The sequence below is a fragment of the Ursus maritimus genome, unplaced genomic scaffold (genome assembly GCF_017311325.1).
Source record: "Ursus maritimus isolate PB19 unplaced genomic scaffold, ASM1731132v1 scaffold_6, whole genome shotgun sequence".
In the NCBI taxonomy this organism is placed as follows: domain Eukaryota; kingdom Metazoa; phylum Chordata; class Mammalia; order Carnivora; family Ursidae; genus Ursus; species Ursus maritimus.
In genome coordinates this window covers 57022411-57039539 of record NW_024426774.1, presented here as the reverse complement: position 1 = coordinate 57039539, position 17129 = coordinate 57022411, and the positions used below count along the sequence as shown (strand labels likewise).

At 38.5% G+C, this 17129-nt stretch overlaps 1 protein-coding gene across 5 annotated transcripts in view; it reads left to right on the top strand.

Moving 5' to 3' along the window:
• The first annotated feature begins 1179 nt into the window (after positions 1-1179).
• Positions 1180-17129, top strand: part of EHBP1 (EH domain binding protein 1) — a 327617-nt gene continuing 311667 nt past the window's right edge. The window contains exons 1-2 of one of the 5 annotated variants that reach the window (XM_040623431.1): positions 1180-1269; positions 2423-2821. In XM_040623431.1, coding sequence (XP_040479365.1) covers positions 2718-2821 — 104 coding nt within the window. In that variant the 5' untranslated portion in view covers positions 1180-1269; positions 2423-2717. Of the gene's footprint in view, positions 1270-1332; positions 1590-2422; positions 2822-17129 lie in introns of those variants that run through there. The other 4 variants (XM_040623432.1, XM_040623430.1, XM_040623434.1 and 1 more) reach the window with 4 other exon arrangements.

Genomic DNA, 17129 nt, shown 5'->3' with positions numbered 1-17129 from the left:
CCTAATAACCTTCAAGATACTTTGTCCATCCACTCTGGTCTCCATCTTTAGTAAGATTAACAATGGCCCTTAATTGTTTCCGGGACCCAACCTGCTTGTTTTCTTTACATGTTAGCTACCCTCTCTTTTTTCAAGCTCTATGCTGATTGCTTGTAGGGTTCTCCTACTTCTCTGATCATTCCTCTTCAGTCTCTATTCCACTTTACTCTGCTTGTTAGTTAAATGTTGGAACCCCCCCCCCCATATCATTCTTTGCCCTCTTTACACCAAGAGATCTGTGAACCACCTAAAATTGAAAGCAAATTTTTGTGTTTTATGATTGCATAAATCTCCCTCCTTGGATTAGTGTCTATATAGCTTTCATCATATTCTCAAAAAGATCCTTGGCTCTTTTAACGAGGTTAAATGTCCCTGCCCTCACACTCTCCTTTGGTTATTTCATCCTCTTCTTTGCCTGCACTCACCCTTTTTATATGCTGGCCACTCCCGAATCATTTACAAGGGAAGAAGAACATAGCCAGAAAAATAAACAAAGATTCAAAGAAATGTTGAAGAATCAGAACAAGAAGAAATTGCGCCATAAACATTTTGTTTCTAGCTCAGCTTATTGTATCCCCTTGGGAACCAGTAGACTGAATGTTAGGCTTGGGTTGGCAGGGTCATTACTTCAGTTTGTCAGGGAAAAAACCCCAGGAGAAATCGGGCGAAACCAAGGCTGTGTGCGCAAACACCCTGGTTGCTAGTGGCGGAGGAGTAGGCGCACCCAGCTGCTAGGCTGGGGACAGGAGAGTACAGAAGAGAAAACCACAACAGCCACGCTGCCCACAGCTGCAGCGAAGCCAACCCCGGTTCTACTTTCACAGACTCCAGCCAGAAACCCCGCCCGGCACCTAGCGCGCCTTTGACGGACATCCACGTTAAGCAATCATCTTCCAGTTCACATAAACACTCCTTACTCCTCCCGCCTATCGTTTCCCTCTCCAAGCCAATCAGAAGAGTGGGCGGATCGTCCCCGGTGGGTTCCAATTTTTTTTTTTTTTAATGAGAGTAGACTGTGCGCCGCATTCCGGCTGGGGGAAAAACACCTCCAGAGCTAGGGGGTGGAGCCGCTGTTATGGGCACCCAGGTCGACCAATGAGGTGCCCCCACCACCGAAAGGCCCGGCCGCCGAGATGGGCGGGGCACGCGCGGTGTCGGGCCAATGGCGGCGGGGCGGACGGAGGTTGAGCCGCTGTGGGTAGGGTTAGTGTGAGAGGTGCGGCGGGGGAGGTAATGATGATGGTGGCGGAGGAGGAAGGCGGGGGAGGGGGTGCTGGGCACTGAGCGGCGGCTCTGGCAGGGTTTTGTAGGGTGGGGGACGGTAGCGGGGCGACTCCGTCCGGGAGGGGGCGGGCGTGAGGCGCGCCGTCCGCCTGAGGGGCTGCAGACCCCGGCTCCCGCGAGCGTCGCGGCTGGCTCGGCTGTTCCATGTGGCTCCGGCGGGGATGGAGGACTCGGTGGCGGCGGCGGCGGCTGCTGCTGCGGCGGCGACGGAGGAGCGGCGCTGAGGAGGGAACCGGGCCAGACTCAGCCCGACAGCGGGATTAGAGGTGTGAGGAGGGGGCGGGAGTGGACGTGCGGCGGGGCCGGGGCTCGGGGACCGGGCTGGGGTCTTCTGGCATCGCCTGGGTGACAGGGACCGCGGGCGAGCCACCGCCTGCCACTGCTGTGGGGCAGGGGTCTGGGCTGTGTGCGTGAGGAAAGGAGGCTCCGGCGGACTGTTCCCTTCGGAAGGGGGAGGGAGGCACCGCACCCGCACGGTGCACTTGCCCCGCTGGTCATTGCTTCACGCCCAGGCAGGAGTTTCCATTTCCCTCCGGTTGGCAGCGAAGGTGGAGAGCCCCAGTGGCCTGAAGCCGGGACATTGCCCTCCCTCTGCCTTGAGATTTCCCTCCACTCCTTTTTCCCCATCCATTTCCCCCTCCGACTGAACAACAGCATTCCTCCCCGCTCCTTAATTTGTTCCAAGCACATCTTCTAGGACTGGAGGCTGTTAATTATCAGCTGAAAAACAAAGTTTATTTTAAAATGTTCCACTCCTTCCTCTGACTGGCAGTGGACATTGAACAGCATCCCTAGACTTTCCCGCTCTGCTCGCCCTTCTGTGATGCTAGGAGGGGGAGGTAGGGCCCCGACTTGCGTTTCTCGATTGTTGTTGACGCTGATTACCTTATGTGTTGCTCCACGTTTTTGGTGTGAATTGTAATTTCTTCCTTGATGTCTTGCATCCTTGATGTTACTGGCTTTTGAGGTTGGTGTTTTGTTTCATTGTTTGAAAAACATGCGGAGAACTGAGGTTGTCGGTTGCAGTGTTATCTAACATGGGTGGTTAGTCACTCCTCATGCTTCTCTCATATTTTTCTCTCTTTGTTTTGCTCTTCAGTCCTCCAGATTACACATCATATAGCCCCTGAGGTGGAATGGTGATGTCTCCATGAGGGAACCTCCTCTCATTCATCCTGTCATGTGTATCATCCTGTTCTTGACTGGGCCATTCATCTAAGATGGGATTTACCCTGTGAAACAGGGAGAAGACTTATGGACCCCAAACATCATTTCAAGTTGTAGTTGAGTTTTTTAAAGTACAGACATACATGCAAAGCTCCTTTGCTTTGGGCCCTCTGCTTTGTTAAAGCTGCTGTATTGCTAACCCAGAACTGCTCCAGTGACTGATCATCATGGCTTCAGTTTGGAAGAGACTGCAGCGTGTGGGAAAACATGCATCGAAGTTCCAGTTTGTGGCCTCCTACCAGGAGTTGATGGTTGAGTGTACCAAGAAATGGTAAGACATGTCTGGGGGTTGAGTTTGCTGTGGCCTAAACTCACTGTGGCCTAAAGTCAGCTGACAGCCGACTCACCTTTCTGTAGTGCAGGAGTGTGTACAAGCTGGGCAGGGAACAGATTACTCTAACAAGTATTGTGGTATGCACTGTTGCTGCTGGTACCATCCCTGTGGGTTTTAATTACTGCACTTCAGTATGGCTCATAGGACTGTAACTGTGAGAGCTTACTAAGTACAGTAGATTTGGTCTTGAGGTCTTTCATCATTAGTGTTAGCATAACTTTGATTTTTTTTTTTTATAATTTGAAGGACATATGGAAAATGCTATTGAATACTGTAAACATGCATATGTATTATTGTGACATATGCGTTCCAATAGTTATAGAAATCTGTATTCCTGTGGGATGGTGATAATCTATTTTATTTTGTTCTTGATTTTTAATTTTTCTTGGCTTACAGTAAAAAATTTTTCATTATTTTAATAATGGAATGTCAGTCCATAATACAACCTTAGAAATTCTTTTGTTATATGCTTAGTCAGGCAACTGTATTTTATTTTAATTGCCTAATGGGATACATTTCTTGGCCAGACTTAAGGAAGCAATTAATAGTTCTGGCCTATGATTTACTTCTTTCTACTTGAGCAAGGTAAATTTAGGGCTTTCTTTTCACTATCTTGAATGGTAAGCAAGAATTCTTATTTAGTAAGAGAAAAAGAGTTAATGTTAAGCAAATGGTCCTTTGGGTTTTGATTTATTGCAGTGTTTAAGTAGTATTACTGCAAAAATAAGTCCATTTCATTGTCCACAAGGACTGTAATCTCATGTCTGTATTACCTCTCTTTTTAATATTCTTTTTATTAGATGAGAAATATAAGTTGCTTTATTCTAGAACTCTTAAATTATATTTGAATATTGGGAAACTAGTTTCTGAATGCTTTTCTCTTGGACTTGTTAGGAATGTTATTTTATGTGCAATTCAAGAAATGCATGTACTGATTACCTACTTTATACTAGGCGCTGTGGCTTTAGAATTGAGTATGACATAGTCCCCACCCTCAAGGAGCTCACAGTTCAGGGTAATGACAGTCATGTAAATAAATTCACTGTGATAGGTACAATAATACAAATATGTATGATGTAGGGATTTTAATCTGTCTCCATCACTTAACAGTTGGTTATCCTTGGGGACAGGTTATTTATTTCTCTGTGATTTAGTTTCCATATCTGCAAAAGAAATAATGGTACCATTTCGTAGGAAGAGTTATTGTGAAGATTAAATGAGTTAATACATGTAAAATGCTTGGAACAGTGTCAGGCACAGTAAATGCCCAATAAATGCCGTTATTACTTACAAAGTTGGCAGTGGAGGAAATAACTCTTTAAGGATAGAGGGTAAGGTCTTGGGATGGCTCCCTGGGATCTGAGTTGGGTTTTGAAAGAGTCATAGTAGTTGGCCAGAAAGCCAAGGGGGAAGAAATGAAGGATATTCTAGACTGTAGCAACAGCCTATGCAAAAAGTATGGAGGAATTAAATAACATGGGATGTGCTGAAAATTTAAGCAGTGTAGTTTGTTAATAATGGAGCTTAAAGTGCAGGATGGGGGAAGTGCAATGGGATATGATGTTAGAGAGGTAGGCAGGATTCCAATCATGGAAAGTTATGTGCTTGGGCTATTACATGTGACTTGGACTTTATTCTGTGGGTGATAGTGAAAGGTTTTGAGCAGAAGATACATTAGGTTTGCATTTTGGAAAAATCACTTGGATGATAATGTGGAGTAAGGATCATAGTGGAAAGGGTGACTGGAGGTAGCGATGTCTGCCTACTGTTGTAGTAGGTAAGGTGAGGGAAAAGGCTTAGACTAAGGCAGAGCACAGGTAATTGAGAGGAACACTTAGGACACAAAATGGATAGGACTTGGTGGTCATTTCGGTCAGAGGTATGGAAAAGATGGGGATGAGAGAGAGGGAAAGGCCTAGATTGACCCCCAAGTTTCTGGTTTGGAAGACTGGGTGCTTACTAACCTAAACTAGGAAATGAGGAAGATCCTCACTACAAGTATTTTTTAACTGGGCAGTATACTAGGAGTAGCAACTTTAAGATGGTTAAATTTGAGTCTCTTTTTTTAAGGGATATAGAATGATTCTTTAGTTACAAAATCAGTTTCTTTCCCATAGTTTGCAGTATGGCTGAATTTTTTTTTTCCTTAAGAAGTATATAAGTTATTGTTAATATGTCTCAGTGTGAAAGCAAGAGTGAAAATTTAACTCGATTACAGTTGAATAGATGGGTTGATCAGTTTTAGGGACGGCCATTATGGTACACCTATTATATTAGATCTTTATGATAGGATATGGCTTTAACACCAGAAGCATTTGGATGTTCTGGAATTTTCAATTTTATAGTAATAACATGGAAGATAAATTGCAAGTGTGTAGAGGACAGAAAAATAGATCTGGTATAGCAAAGAAGAAATAACCTATAAAAAGGGAGAACAGATAGCATTCCATTGGGATTGTGTCTTTGGATGTAACCTGTATATATAGGTTCCATTGCCTTGTAGAACTGTGCTACGTAAAATGTTTTCTGAGAAGCAGGAGCATTTGCAACACCTGTAACTACCTGTTAGAACTGCTGACTCTCAGACCCTGCCCTAGACCTACTGAGTCAGAATCTGCATTTTAGTAAAATCCACAGTATGCATATTAAAGTTTAAGGAGCAGTATTTTAAAATAATGTTTTCAACTTTTCCAAGTGTCCATTCATGACTCCAGGATAAGGTATATTCAAAATACACTGACTTCTGCATGAATTTGAAACTCAGGGAATGAAGATGAAACTCAAGAGATTCAGGAAAGGCATAATGTGTTGATGGAAGAGGGTCATGGGAATCAGGATGTTTTTCAAGGGAGAATGTGTTCTTTCTGTGATTAAGGAGAGGAGAATGTTTCCAGTGTTCTGTTGTCATGGCCATAGATTATGAGCCTGAATATGACAGATAACAGAATGAGGGTAAGGGTTTAAGGATATTTGTTTAGATCTAGGCCATGAGCAAAGTCACAGTACATTGATCAAAGGATGGATTCTATAGATTAGAGGATTTGGGGCTTCTGCTTTCTCATAGTTCTTTTCTCTGTTGCTGTCTTACAATATTTCACCTTTGCTGTGGCTGATGGGGTGTGAGTTTTAGTTCAATGGAGTCCACTTCCTGATTCTTTCATGTTATAATGGTTCTAGAACTTAGGTGAGGATCAAAAACCTGAATGACTTATTAATCTGAGGGGACACTATACTGTGAGGTCCTATTCCTCATCATTCTTTGATTGCTATGTTAATATGGAGATGATAGGGGTTTGTAACTTCACTCTTATTGTTGTCTCCAAGTCATTTAATTATTAATCACTTAATTGATAAAGTTGTTGGCAAGTAGTGAGACTGGCCACTGGAGATGAGTTTGAGGGAAAGAGACTGTGCTATCTTTTTTCTTAGTTTATTTCTTACCTGGTTCTTTTATCATCTTCAGGCTTTTAGATTCTGAGAAAAGTCTTTACTTTATGAGCTCTCAGGTATTTAAGGAAATTACTTCAAAGTTGGCAAGTTGTGGTTATAATTTAGTTGTAGAATTCAGTTCTGGTAGGAGCTCCCTAATATCTGAACCATTATGTATAAGTATAATGCTTTGTGTATGTGTCTGTATCATCTACCTATATGAACATATTTTATCTAGGTTTTTATATTTCGTCTAATTCTCAGTTATGGCATTAAAAAAGTATTTAAAGTACTGTAAACTTTTCCCAAAAAGGCATAAATATATTTGTTTCTTGTCTTTCCATGACATGTAAGAATTCCTTTTTTTGTTTTAAAATATATATTTAATTATAATTTATTTTAAAAATAGGTAATACAAACACATGGTTCAGTATTGTAGAGGTATCAAAAGGTGTGTGTGTGTGTGTGTGTGTGTGTGTGTATACCTGAAAGTAACTCCTCATTTTCTCTATTATTCCATACCTCTTTGTATGAGATCTTGTGATCTCAGGATTTGAAAAGTAAAAAAAAAACAAAAAAAACAAAAACCAAACAGCTCTTCCTAGTGCTTAGGTTTGTGATGCTGGCCTGTTCGATAAAATATAAACTCCTTCATATGATATTCCAGGCTCTCTGTAACTGATCCCAATTTAGTTTTCCATTGGACATTAAAATGTTGCATGTACTTTAAGTATTAACTTGGGTTTATGAAAGCCAAGTTACATTCATAAGTACTTATTCAGATCCACTTCTTTAGTGGCTTAAGCAAACATTTCTCTATTGGCCATTTGATGGAGTGAGATAGAGGTACGTCAGGTTTCATGTAAAGAACCTACTTTTGAAGTACATTAAAAAAATAATTGGACACAAGCTTTTTTTTAGGAGTGTGTTTTAGGAGTATCTGGAAGGCCATTGTGTCTAGAACAAGGGGTAGATGATGAAGAGGTGAGGTCTGAGAAGTAGGCAGGGGTAAGTTAATGTATGGCCTTGAGCTCATGCTAAGGCTTTTGGATTTTAAGTGGATAGGAAGCAATTGGATAAGTATGAGCAGGGAAGTGATATAATATGATTTACATTTTAGAAAGATTATTCTGGATGCTTTGTGAAATATGAATTGTCATGAGTAAAAATGGAAGCAGGAATACTAGTTAGGAGGCTGTTGCAGTAGTCCAAGTAGCAGGGAGGTTGTGGTGGAAGTGGTGAGAAATGGTCAGATAGATGCAGGTAACACACATATACTACCACCACACTTTATTGAGGTGTAACTTAAACTTTTGCATCCAGTAAAAATGCATCAATTTTAAGTGTATAGGTCAATAGGTTTTGACAAATGTATACACCTGTGTAACTGGAAACAAAGCTTTTGATGTTATAGTTGACAGGACTTAATGATGGATTAGATAGGAGGTAAAGTGAGAAATGGCTGAACAAGCAGGTGAATGCAATGTTAATTACATGGATGGGGAACACCTGGAGAAGAAAAGGTTTGGCGTGAGGGGGAAATCAAGAATTAGTTTTGCTTTTCTTAAAGTTTGGGACATCCAGATGGAGATCTTAATTAAGCAGTTAATTATAGGAGTCTCGAGGTCAGGGGAGAGAAGGGATTGGAGTCTCTTAGTATATAGATAGAATATATATAACCATGGGGCTACAGGAAATTTCCTGTGGTGTTAAATAGATTAAGAAAGACTGAGAGCTGAGCCTCGGGACACTTCAACGTATAGAGGTAGGAAAGAAGAGGAAGAGCCAGCAAAGACTGAAAAACAAGCAGTAGTAAGGTAGGAGGAAAATTAAGAGAGTATATTCTCCAAGGAACCAAGTGCAAAATGTATCAGGGAAGAAGTGTTTAACTGTGTCAAATACTGTTGAGAGATTGAGCAAGATGACAGTGGATTTGGCAAGGTGGAAAGAGCTGGTGACTTTGAGAAGTGGTTTCAGTAGAGAGGTAGGGATAAAAGCCTGATTAGATTGGGTTAGAGGAAAGGAGATGAATATGGTCAGTGTAATACTTTTCATGGAGAATTTTGCTACAAACCAGAGAACTAGGTAGTATCTGGAGAGGGACAAGGGGTCAAGGTATACCTTTCACATGGAAGATATTGCACACATTGGAATGCTGTTGGAAGTGGTCAGTAAAGAAGGAAAAACTGATGATGTGCTGGGAGAGGAGGTAACTTCAGGAGAAAAGTCCTTGAATAAGAGAACAGGAGCAGGATCCAGTACACAAGTGGAAAGATTGAACTTAAGTAGAAGCAGGGACAATTCATTGTTATAAGAAGGGAGACAGATGACATGGGTAGAGAAGCAGGTAAGTTGGTAGATTTGCTGCATGAGGGTGTGGACATTCTCTTTTGTTGCCTTTTGTTTTCTCAGGGAAAAATATTAGAGGTTATCAGCCGAGAGGTGACAGAAAGAGAAGTCAAAGGATTGAGGAGAGAGGAGGTATTAAACTGGGGAAATTCAGAAGGGTTGATGGGTAGTTGCTGAGGAGCTTCTTAACTTTGTGGTCATAAATTTAAAGTGAATGCAACCAGCAAGTTTGCAGATTTTAATTCAGCTATGTTCCTTGTTTGGGTGCAGGCATAGACTAGGCAGAGTTAGATTTAACCAGGGATGGGTTTTGTCAGGAATGTATAACTGAGAGAAAGAAGGGCAAGGAAATTGAAAGCAAATGTGTGGGAATTGTTATAGTGATGAACCATGGAGTATGAGATGGAAAAGGAGGAAAATAAGGACATGAAAGGTAGGATGGTCAATGTAATAGTGAAGAGGATAATGATTTTGATATGTTAAAGAGGTTGAATAGTTGGTGGGGTTGGGCTACCAGATTGAATGAGCTGGAAATATGGGAGGTAGGAGTCAGAGTGAGATGTTTGATTGTGGAGGATGTAGTTAATGGTAATAACAAGATAAAGGTGGTGGTCTCCTTTGGATCACATTTACTTATCAGTTTAAAAAAAATAAGCACATGGGACACCTGTCTGGCTCAGTTGGTACAGCATGAAACTCTTGATCTCAGGATTGTAAGTTCCAGCCCCACCTGGGTGTAGAGATTACTTAAAAATAAAAATCTTAAAAAAAATCAATAAAAAAATAAGCACACATTCTCAATATGTTTTTAATTATGCCATATACATTAAATAGGAGTATACCTTAATTTTCTTTTTTTTAAATTAATTAAATGGAATTTCTTCCTATATTTGAATGGGTCATCTTTTGTCCTATTAAGACTATAGCTGTTAGGGTATGACAATGGCAATTGGTGGCTGAGATGGAATGGAGGAAAAGATTTTGGGGACTGAAAAGATTGGTCAAGGAATTTATAGGCTGAAGTGTGGGACACATTATCTGTGTGACTCTTGAAGTTGCCAAGAATAATTGGGGGAAAAATGGTTGAGATAGTCAGGTGCTAAAATCTTATTGAATGAGGGGAGAGATAGGACAGAAAGTTTTACTTTGTAGAACTTCCTGTTACAAGTTATGTGAATCTTGAACACCTTATTCCTTGAAAGGGAATAGCCGAGTCTTCTTTTCCATGTGATGAATTGTCAAAGGTAGATTTAATTTTAGTAGATAATAAATTGATATCCTTTGTCGTATCCTTTGTTGTAATTTTATGTTAGTGTTTTATGGACTGATTTTTTTAAAAACTGGAATTGTTACATATAGTATTTTATCCAGATTTAAAATTTTTATCCGTGTGAAATTCAACTGTACAAAAATTCAATTACTGTAGGTTATTTAAGGAAAATAGTGAAGCCCCTGTGTGCCGTAATTTGATATCGTAAGTGCTTGTGATTGCTTCCACACCAGATTCAGTATGCCTCTAGATTGTTGGCAAACTTTGGCCTGGTCCAAGCTGTTTCTTTTGTAAATAAAGTTTTATTGGAATTTGGCCGCATCCATTTGTTTGTAGCTGTTGTCACACTAAAATGGCAGAGTTTAATAGTTGCAACATAGACTCGGTGGCTGCGGACATTAAAATATTTACTAGCTGTCCTTTTAAGAATGTTTACTGACCTGTGCTCTAAATCTTGGAGTTACTTGTACCTAGTGTTTGTGGAATCTAGAGTCTAGTACTTTTCTGTCTTCTCTGTACCCAACCTACAAACTATTAGTTCAATTTATTGTAGTCTAACTGCATAAGAATAGAGGAGAGCCTAGGGGCACCTGGGTGGCTCAGTCCGTTCAGTATCTGACTCTTGATCTCAGCTCACGTCTTGAGCTCAGGGTGTGATGAACACAAGCTCTGGGTCTGGAGCCTACTTAGAAAAAACTAAACAAAACAAATAGTAGAGGAGAGCCCATTGTGCCTGCCTTCCAACCCTATAGAAAGAAAGTTTATTTTCATTTATTATTTATTTATTTAAAAGTTTTTATTTATTTATTTGAGATAGAGAGAGAGACAGAGACTGAGTGGGATAGAGGGGCAGAAGGAGAGAGAGAGAAGCAGATTCCTCGCTGAGCAGGGATCATGACCTGAGCTGAAGGCAGCCACTTAACTGACTCAGCCACCCAGGCGCCCCAGAAGAAACTTTACAATAGCTTTAAGGAACATTTATATCTGTGTATGTAGAAAAATACCCATTTTCTGACTGTGCAAACTGGAACAAATTACTTAACCTCTTAGTATTTTATCTGTAAAATGGTGATGATACCTAACAGTGCTTCCAGCATAAAGTTGTTTTGACAATTAAATGAACTAATACCTGTAAAGTGGTTAGAATAGTGCCTGACATATAGTAAGCACTCAATAAATGTTACCCATTGTTATTATTATCTTTATCTGATTATTTAAGCAATAAGTGATGAAGAGAACTATTTAGACAAAAGGGTAGAATAAGCAAGAACACTGTGAAAATATAGTGGGAACATTAAGATTGTTAGAGAAAGACAAACTAGCACAGAGGTTTGGAGTGACCTGAGAGGTGGGAGTAAGCCGGGGAGCCTGCTAGCAAGAAGCACTGTGGTGAAATTAACGAAGTTTTGACATTACTTTGGCTTTTGGCGAGAGGAACGACATATTATTGCTTCCAGAGCAAAATCAGTTCATATGGTTTTATAACTTTGTAATCACTTCAAGTAAGTAATTTGGCTAAGGAAACTAATTGAATTATTCCAAAGTAGAATTCATTTGCCAGAATTTGTGTGTGTGTATCTTATGGTGACTATGTATGATATTTAGGATATATTTCTTTATGACAATGTTTTGTAAAAAAATTTTTTCCTATCATTTTTTAAATGAACCCATTTAGTACATTGTATCTTTTAGTAATGTGAAATTCCCTTACCTTAATTTGGTATCAAGTTTTGGTTTATGTATTTTATTTATTTTTTTAAATATTTTATTTATTTATTTGACAGAGAGAGACAGCCAGCGAGAGAGGGAACACAAGCAGGGGGAGTGGGAGAGGAAGAAGCAGGCTCCTAGCGGAGGAGCCTGATGTGGGGCTCGATCCCAGAACGCCAGGATCACGCCCTGAGCCGAAGGCAGACGCTTAACGACTGTGCCACCCAGGCGCCCCTGGTTTATGTATTTTAAAGGTTGATATTTGAAATGCAATTTTAAGGGATTATGTGAAGAGGTTCTACTCTTATAATTTAGGTTAGTTTGACGTTAGTTTTGCAATTAGATGCTCGGAACTTTAGGTATTTCTAGAAATGTGCTGTTGATGTGTTTGTTCTAATTTTGTGGAAAATTTCAACAAAAGAGCCACTGAAGTAGTTCACTGCGTGATATAAAAATAGTCCAGTGTACTGAGGGAAAAATTGCACAAGCTTTTTGAACTGAATGCTCAGTAGGGATGTTCATATTCTGCATCAGAACTTCGCATATTTTATGAAAGGGGTAGAACCAAGTTTGTGAAATGGGGCCTATAGAATTACAGCGGGATGTTAGTTTATGTTTGTCTTATTTATCACTGTTATGGTGATATTTTTAGGCAGCTTTGTTAACTGGTACCTAAAGATTTTCCTCAGTAAATTTGTTCTATTAAAATAATGTCTTTTCGTTATTAAACCAGTATTATTTTAAAAGTACTTTTAAATGAGAAAACACTTAAAAAGTTGGCTTTAAAGCTCAGTTAACAGTAAAAATATTGACTTTAATCAAAGAAGTTATCACTTTAATAGTTGATACTCTGCCTATGTCCAAAAGAGTTTGTCCACTTAAGAATTTAAAATAACACTATGTTGACTAATTTAGGTATATAAATAGAACAGAGATAGTCTTAGAGGAGCAGAGAGTGCATGTTACTAGACACTTAAGAGGAGTTACCATTGGATGCTAAGGACTTGGTTCTGACATTACTGGCAGCTGAGGCAAAAAGGGAAGCACACTCACTGGCTCAGGTAATATTTCTTCTCGCTAAAGAAAATATCCAAATTCTTTTGCAGAAACTTCTCTTAGAACTTAATTCAAAGAGGACTTTTATTGTGAGAACAAAAAGAAGTATAACATTGGATAAAGTCTCCAACTACAAAGACGCAGACTGTGAAATTGGATAAAGTTTACCTAGTTTTCTGATCATCTAATTTAAATCAGAGGTACAACTTGGAAAATTTAGCAGAATGGGTATTTAATATAAGTCATCAAGTTCTGTGCTATCCAGTACGGGAACAACCAACCACATGTGGCTGTTCACATCTAAACCTAAATTAACTTTAATTAGATGAAATTAAAAATTTAGTTTATCAGTCACATTAGCCACATTTCAAGTGCTCACTAGCAACATGTGGGGAGGGGCTACCATATTGGCCAGTGCAAAACGTGGATCATTTCCATCGTCCCGAAAAGTATTACTGAACAGTGCTGTTTTAGCCATTTCCTCTCAAACTAGCTGATTTCAGAATCTCTGGTGTACTTTGAAAATGTGGAGATTTCATGTCCATTAGAAAGCCTGAGCTTGTAGTTGTGGAATGGTGTTGGCAAGTCTGTCATTTTAGAAGTTCCTTGATTGTTTAAGCTTCATCATCAAGCCAGATTTTAGAACTATTGCATGTGATTCTTTCTCACGTATCTTGTCTGAAGTAAAGCTTTGGTGGATGCTGGATGACGATTCCTGTTGGTACTCCAGAAACATTTATTGAGTTGAAAATTTGAATTCAATTTTGTTTCCTTTTTTCCAGCCATTTTTGTAATATGTATGTGTGTGTGTGTGTGTTAAAAGTGAGAGTAATGTACTTTAGCTATGCCACATATAAAGCTGTCAAGTTAATATAAACATTTGAACAGGTTTATTCATTCATAAAAAAAAGACAAGTTTGTTCTCGTCCATAGAGACAAGCACTTTTGGGGGATAGCTAAAAACATACAGTTTTTTTAAAAAAAAGTTTTGAAACTTCTCAAGTGCTTACTTACACTGTTGTTATACTTCCAGGCAACATTTCTGGATCTGCTGATTTTTTTTTCTCTGAGGCATGCCTTTTTCTCACTCCAGTTTTTTTGTTGCTCCTGCCTTGGCATCCTTTGTCATCTTTTGCCAAAGTCATGGTTCCCAAACTGTGCACTGTGGAGCCTTGAAGGTACTGCAGAGAACTCTACAAGTGCGTCAAAGGACGCTTAAAAACTTTGAGGGAAATACAGCAACATCTTTTGGAAATCCCACAAACTACTAGCTTGAGGAAGTTCATTTTCAAAATTAGATTGCTATATTCCTTTCATTGCTACCATATTTTTACAAAGCTGAGTTTTGGCAGTTGCTGTTATGAAAAGCAAGTACCATGTGAAAATATATATGGAACAGGGAGAGAGGAAGGCAGTGAGTGTCCTCTGACGTTTGTGAAGTTGTGCAGTGCCCAACATAGGTGCCAAGTTGTTAGGACATACATTCTTCTTAAGTTGTTTGGACCTGACTTCTTAACAAACAGAATGGCTAAGTATTTCCTTTGGCCTGTGAAAAAATTACTGATACATTAAAGGCCTTGTAAACCCAGAAAGTTGGGCAACCTGTGGTATAGGCTTTTATGATAACCCTTAACACTTTCCTAGCCTCTTCTGGTCCTTGGGTTTCTGTTACTGCTGTAGTTATCCTCCTAAAGGGAACCTACCAGATTTCCTGTTTGTTTAAGATACTGTTAATGTGGTAATTTTAATCTTTTAAACCTATCCTTATTTTATTTTACTAGTCTTTTTCCATCTATTCCCCTTAAGCTTCCAAAATCTTGTTTACCACATGTAATAGCTCCCTCATTATGTTTCATTCTTCTCTCTCCCCCTCCAAAAATCATTAAATGCAATGAGCATGTAGTAATACCCTATCTCAAAGTAACTTAATTGAAACTGAGTTTATTCATGCAATAAGTCGGTTTAGAAATTGAGTTTAATGGTTCAGCTTTAATTTGAGGAGTACTCTAATTTACAAAATAATCTTTTAAAAATTGGTTAATTCATTTATTTTTAAAAAACTTTTTATGAAATTATTTTAGGTTTACAGAGGAGTTGCAAAGATAGTACAGAGAATTCCTGTATACTCTTTACCCAGCTTCCTTTGGGTAAAATTAGGGTAAATAAATTTACCTTGGGCATTTATCAAAACTAAGAGATTAATGTTAGTACACTAGTGTTAGGCCAAACTACAGACTTATTCGGATTTCACCAGTTTTTCCATTAATAATCTTTTTCTGTTTGAGGATACAATCCAGGATACCACATGGCATTTAGTTGTCACGTATTAGACTCTCTAATCTATGGCAGTTTATCAGCCTTTCCTTGGTTTTCATGACCTTGATAGTTTTGAAGAGTGCTGACTAGTGTTTTGTAGAATGTGCCTCATTTGGATTTGATGTTTTTCTAATGATTAGATTGGGTTATGGACTTGGGGAAGATACCACAGAGGTGAAGTGCCTTCATCACATCATATCAGAGAGCACACAAAAGCAACATGAGTTATTATTTGTGGTGTTCATTTGATCATGTGGTTAAGGTAGAGTCTGACAGATTTCTCAGTGTACGTTACTGTTTTTTCTTTTCCATACTCAACTTGTTAGCGTCTAGTCACTAAGTCCAGTATATACTCATGAAGAGGGGAATTCGGTTCCATATCCTGAAAGGAGGAATATCAAAGAATTTGTGGACATATGTTAAAGTCACCACAGAATTAATAAATTTTGGAAGGGAGATAACTTGAGGTTGTGTAAAGATCCTGTTTCTCTTTAAAGTTTCAAACAACCACTATTTTTAAATTCTTTAGTAGTAGATTTTGGCTGCAGCAATTATTACTGTATTCTGATGCAGATGATTTTCTGTTTCTTTTATTCCTCTCATATTTGGAATTCCATTAGGAAGATATGACCTTTCTCATTTATTTATTCAGTTAGGTTATTTGTCAATAACCTTTTGATACAGCTACCATCTTTGGTACTAAGGTTCTAACAGGAGGTATATTGTTGCATCATTATTTCTTTTTTAAAAAGAACAGTTATTTTGAAATAATTTCAGACTTCTAGAAAAGTTTACATAAGTAGTACAAAGAATTGCCATCTACCTTTCACCAAGATTCCCCAAGTGGCAACTCTTTACCGTATATGCTTTATCATTCTCTTTTGCTCTCTCTGTATGTCATTTTTTCCCTTAACATTACCCATGATGCCCCTTTACCCATAAATACTTAAGTGTGTATTTTTTAAAAAAGAGGACATTTCCTTAGGTAACCATAGTTCAGTTTATCAAATCAGGAAATTAACATTGATACAGTACTGTTCCTTAATCTATAGACCTAATTCATTTTTCTCTAGTTATGTTAATAATTCTATTTCTAGCAAAAAGATAATCTTTTTTAAAAATCAGTATCCAGTCCAGGGTTATACGTTTCATTTAACTGTTATATCTTTTCACTCTTCTTTAACCTGATAGAGTTCTTTGGTCTTTGTTTTTCATGACCTTGATAGTTTTGAAGAATGTTCGTCAATTTCAGTTTGTTGTTTCCTCATGAATAGGTTCAGATTATGAATTTCTGGCAGGAATACCAAAGTGATTCTGTACTCACTGCATCATATAAATATATGTATATGTATATGTATGTAAATGTCTTATTCCTTATCAAACTTTTATCCACTAGTTTTAACATTGAGATTGGTTATATTTTTAATTCAGAACACAGATAGCTTTATTTCTTTTTATTTGTATTTTGCTTTAGAAAATACCTCACCTTTCTTGTTGAAGTAATTAACTTATAAGTTAATGAAATTTTAATATGGTTCCCCAAGTAAGAACTATTTATATTTTATTTTATTTTTTTGTGATTTATTATTACTATTATTATTTTTAATTTTGACTGTAGTGTTTATTTTTTTTAATAATAATATTTTTTTATTATATCGTGCCCTCCTTACTACCCATCACCGGTCTATCCCATTCCCCCACCAGCCTCCCCTCTGAAGCCCTCAGTTCGTTCCCAGAGTCCATAGTCTCTCATGCTTCATTCCCCCTTCTGATTACCCCCCTTTCTTTATCCCTTTCTTCCCCTACTGATCTTCCTACTTCTTATGTCCCATAAATGAGTGAAACCATATGATAATTGTCTTTCTCTGCTTGACTTTTTTTTTTTTTTAGATTTCATTATTTTCGAGGATTTTCTTTTTATCTTTTTTTTTCTTTTTCTTTTTCTTTTTTTTATTTATAATGATTTTTTATTTTATTATGTTAGTCACCATACAGTACATCCCCGGTTTCCGATGTAAGGCTCGATGATTCATTAGTTGTGTATAACACCCAGTGCACCATGCAATACGTGCCCTCCTTAAGATACAGATGTAGTGAAGAGAAGGGCCATATGCA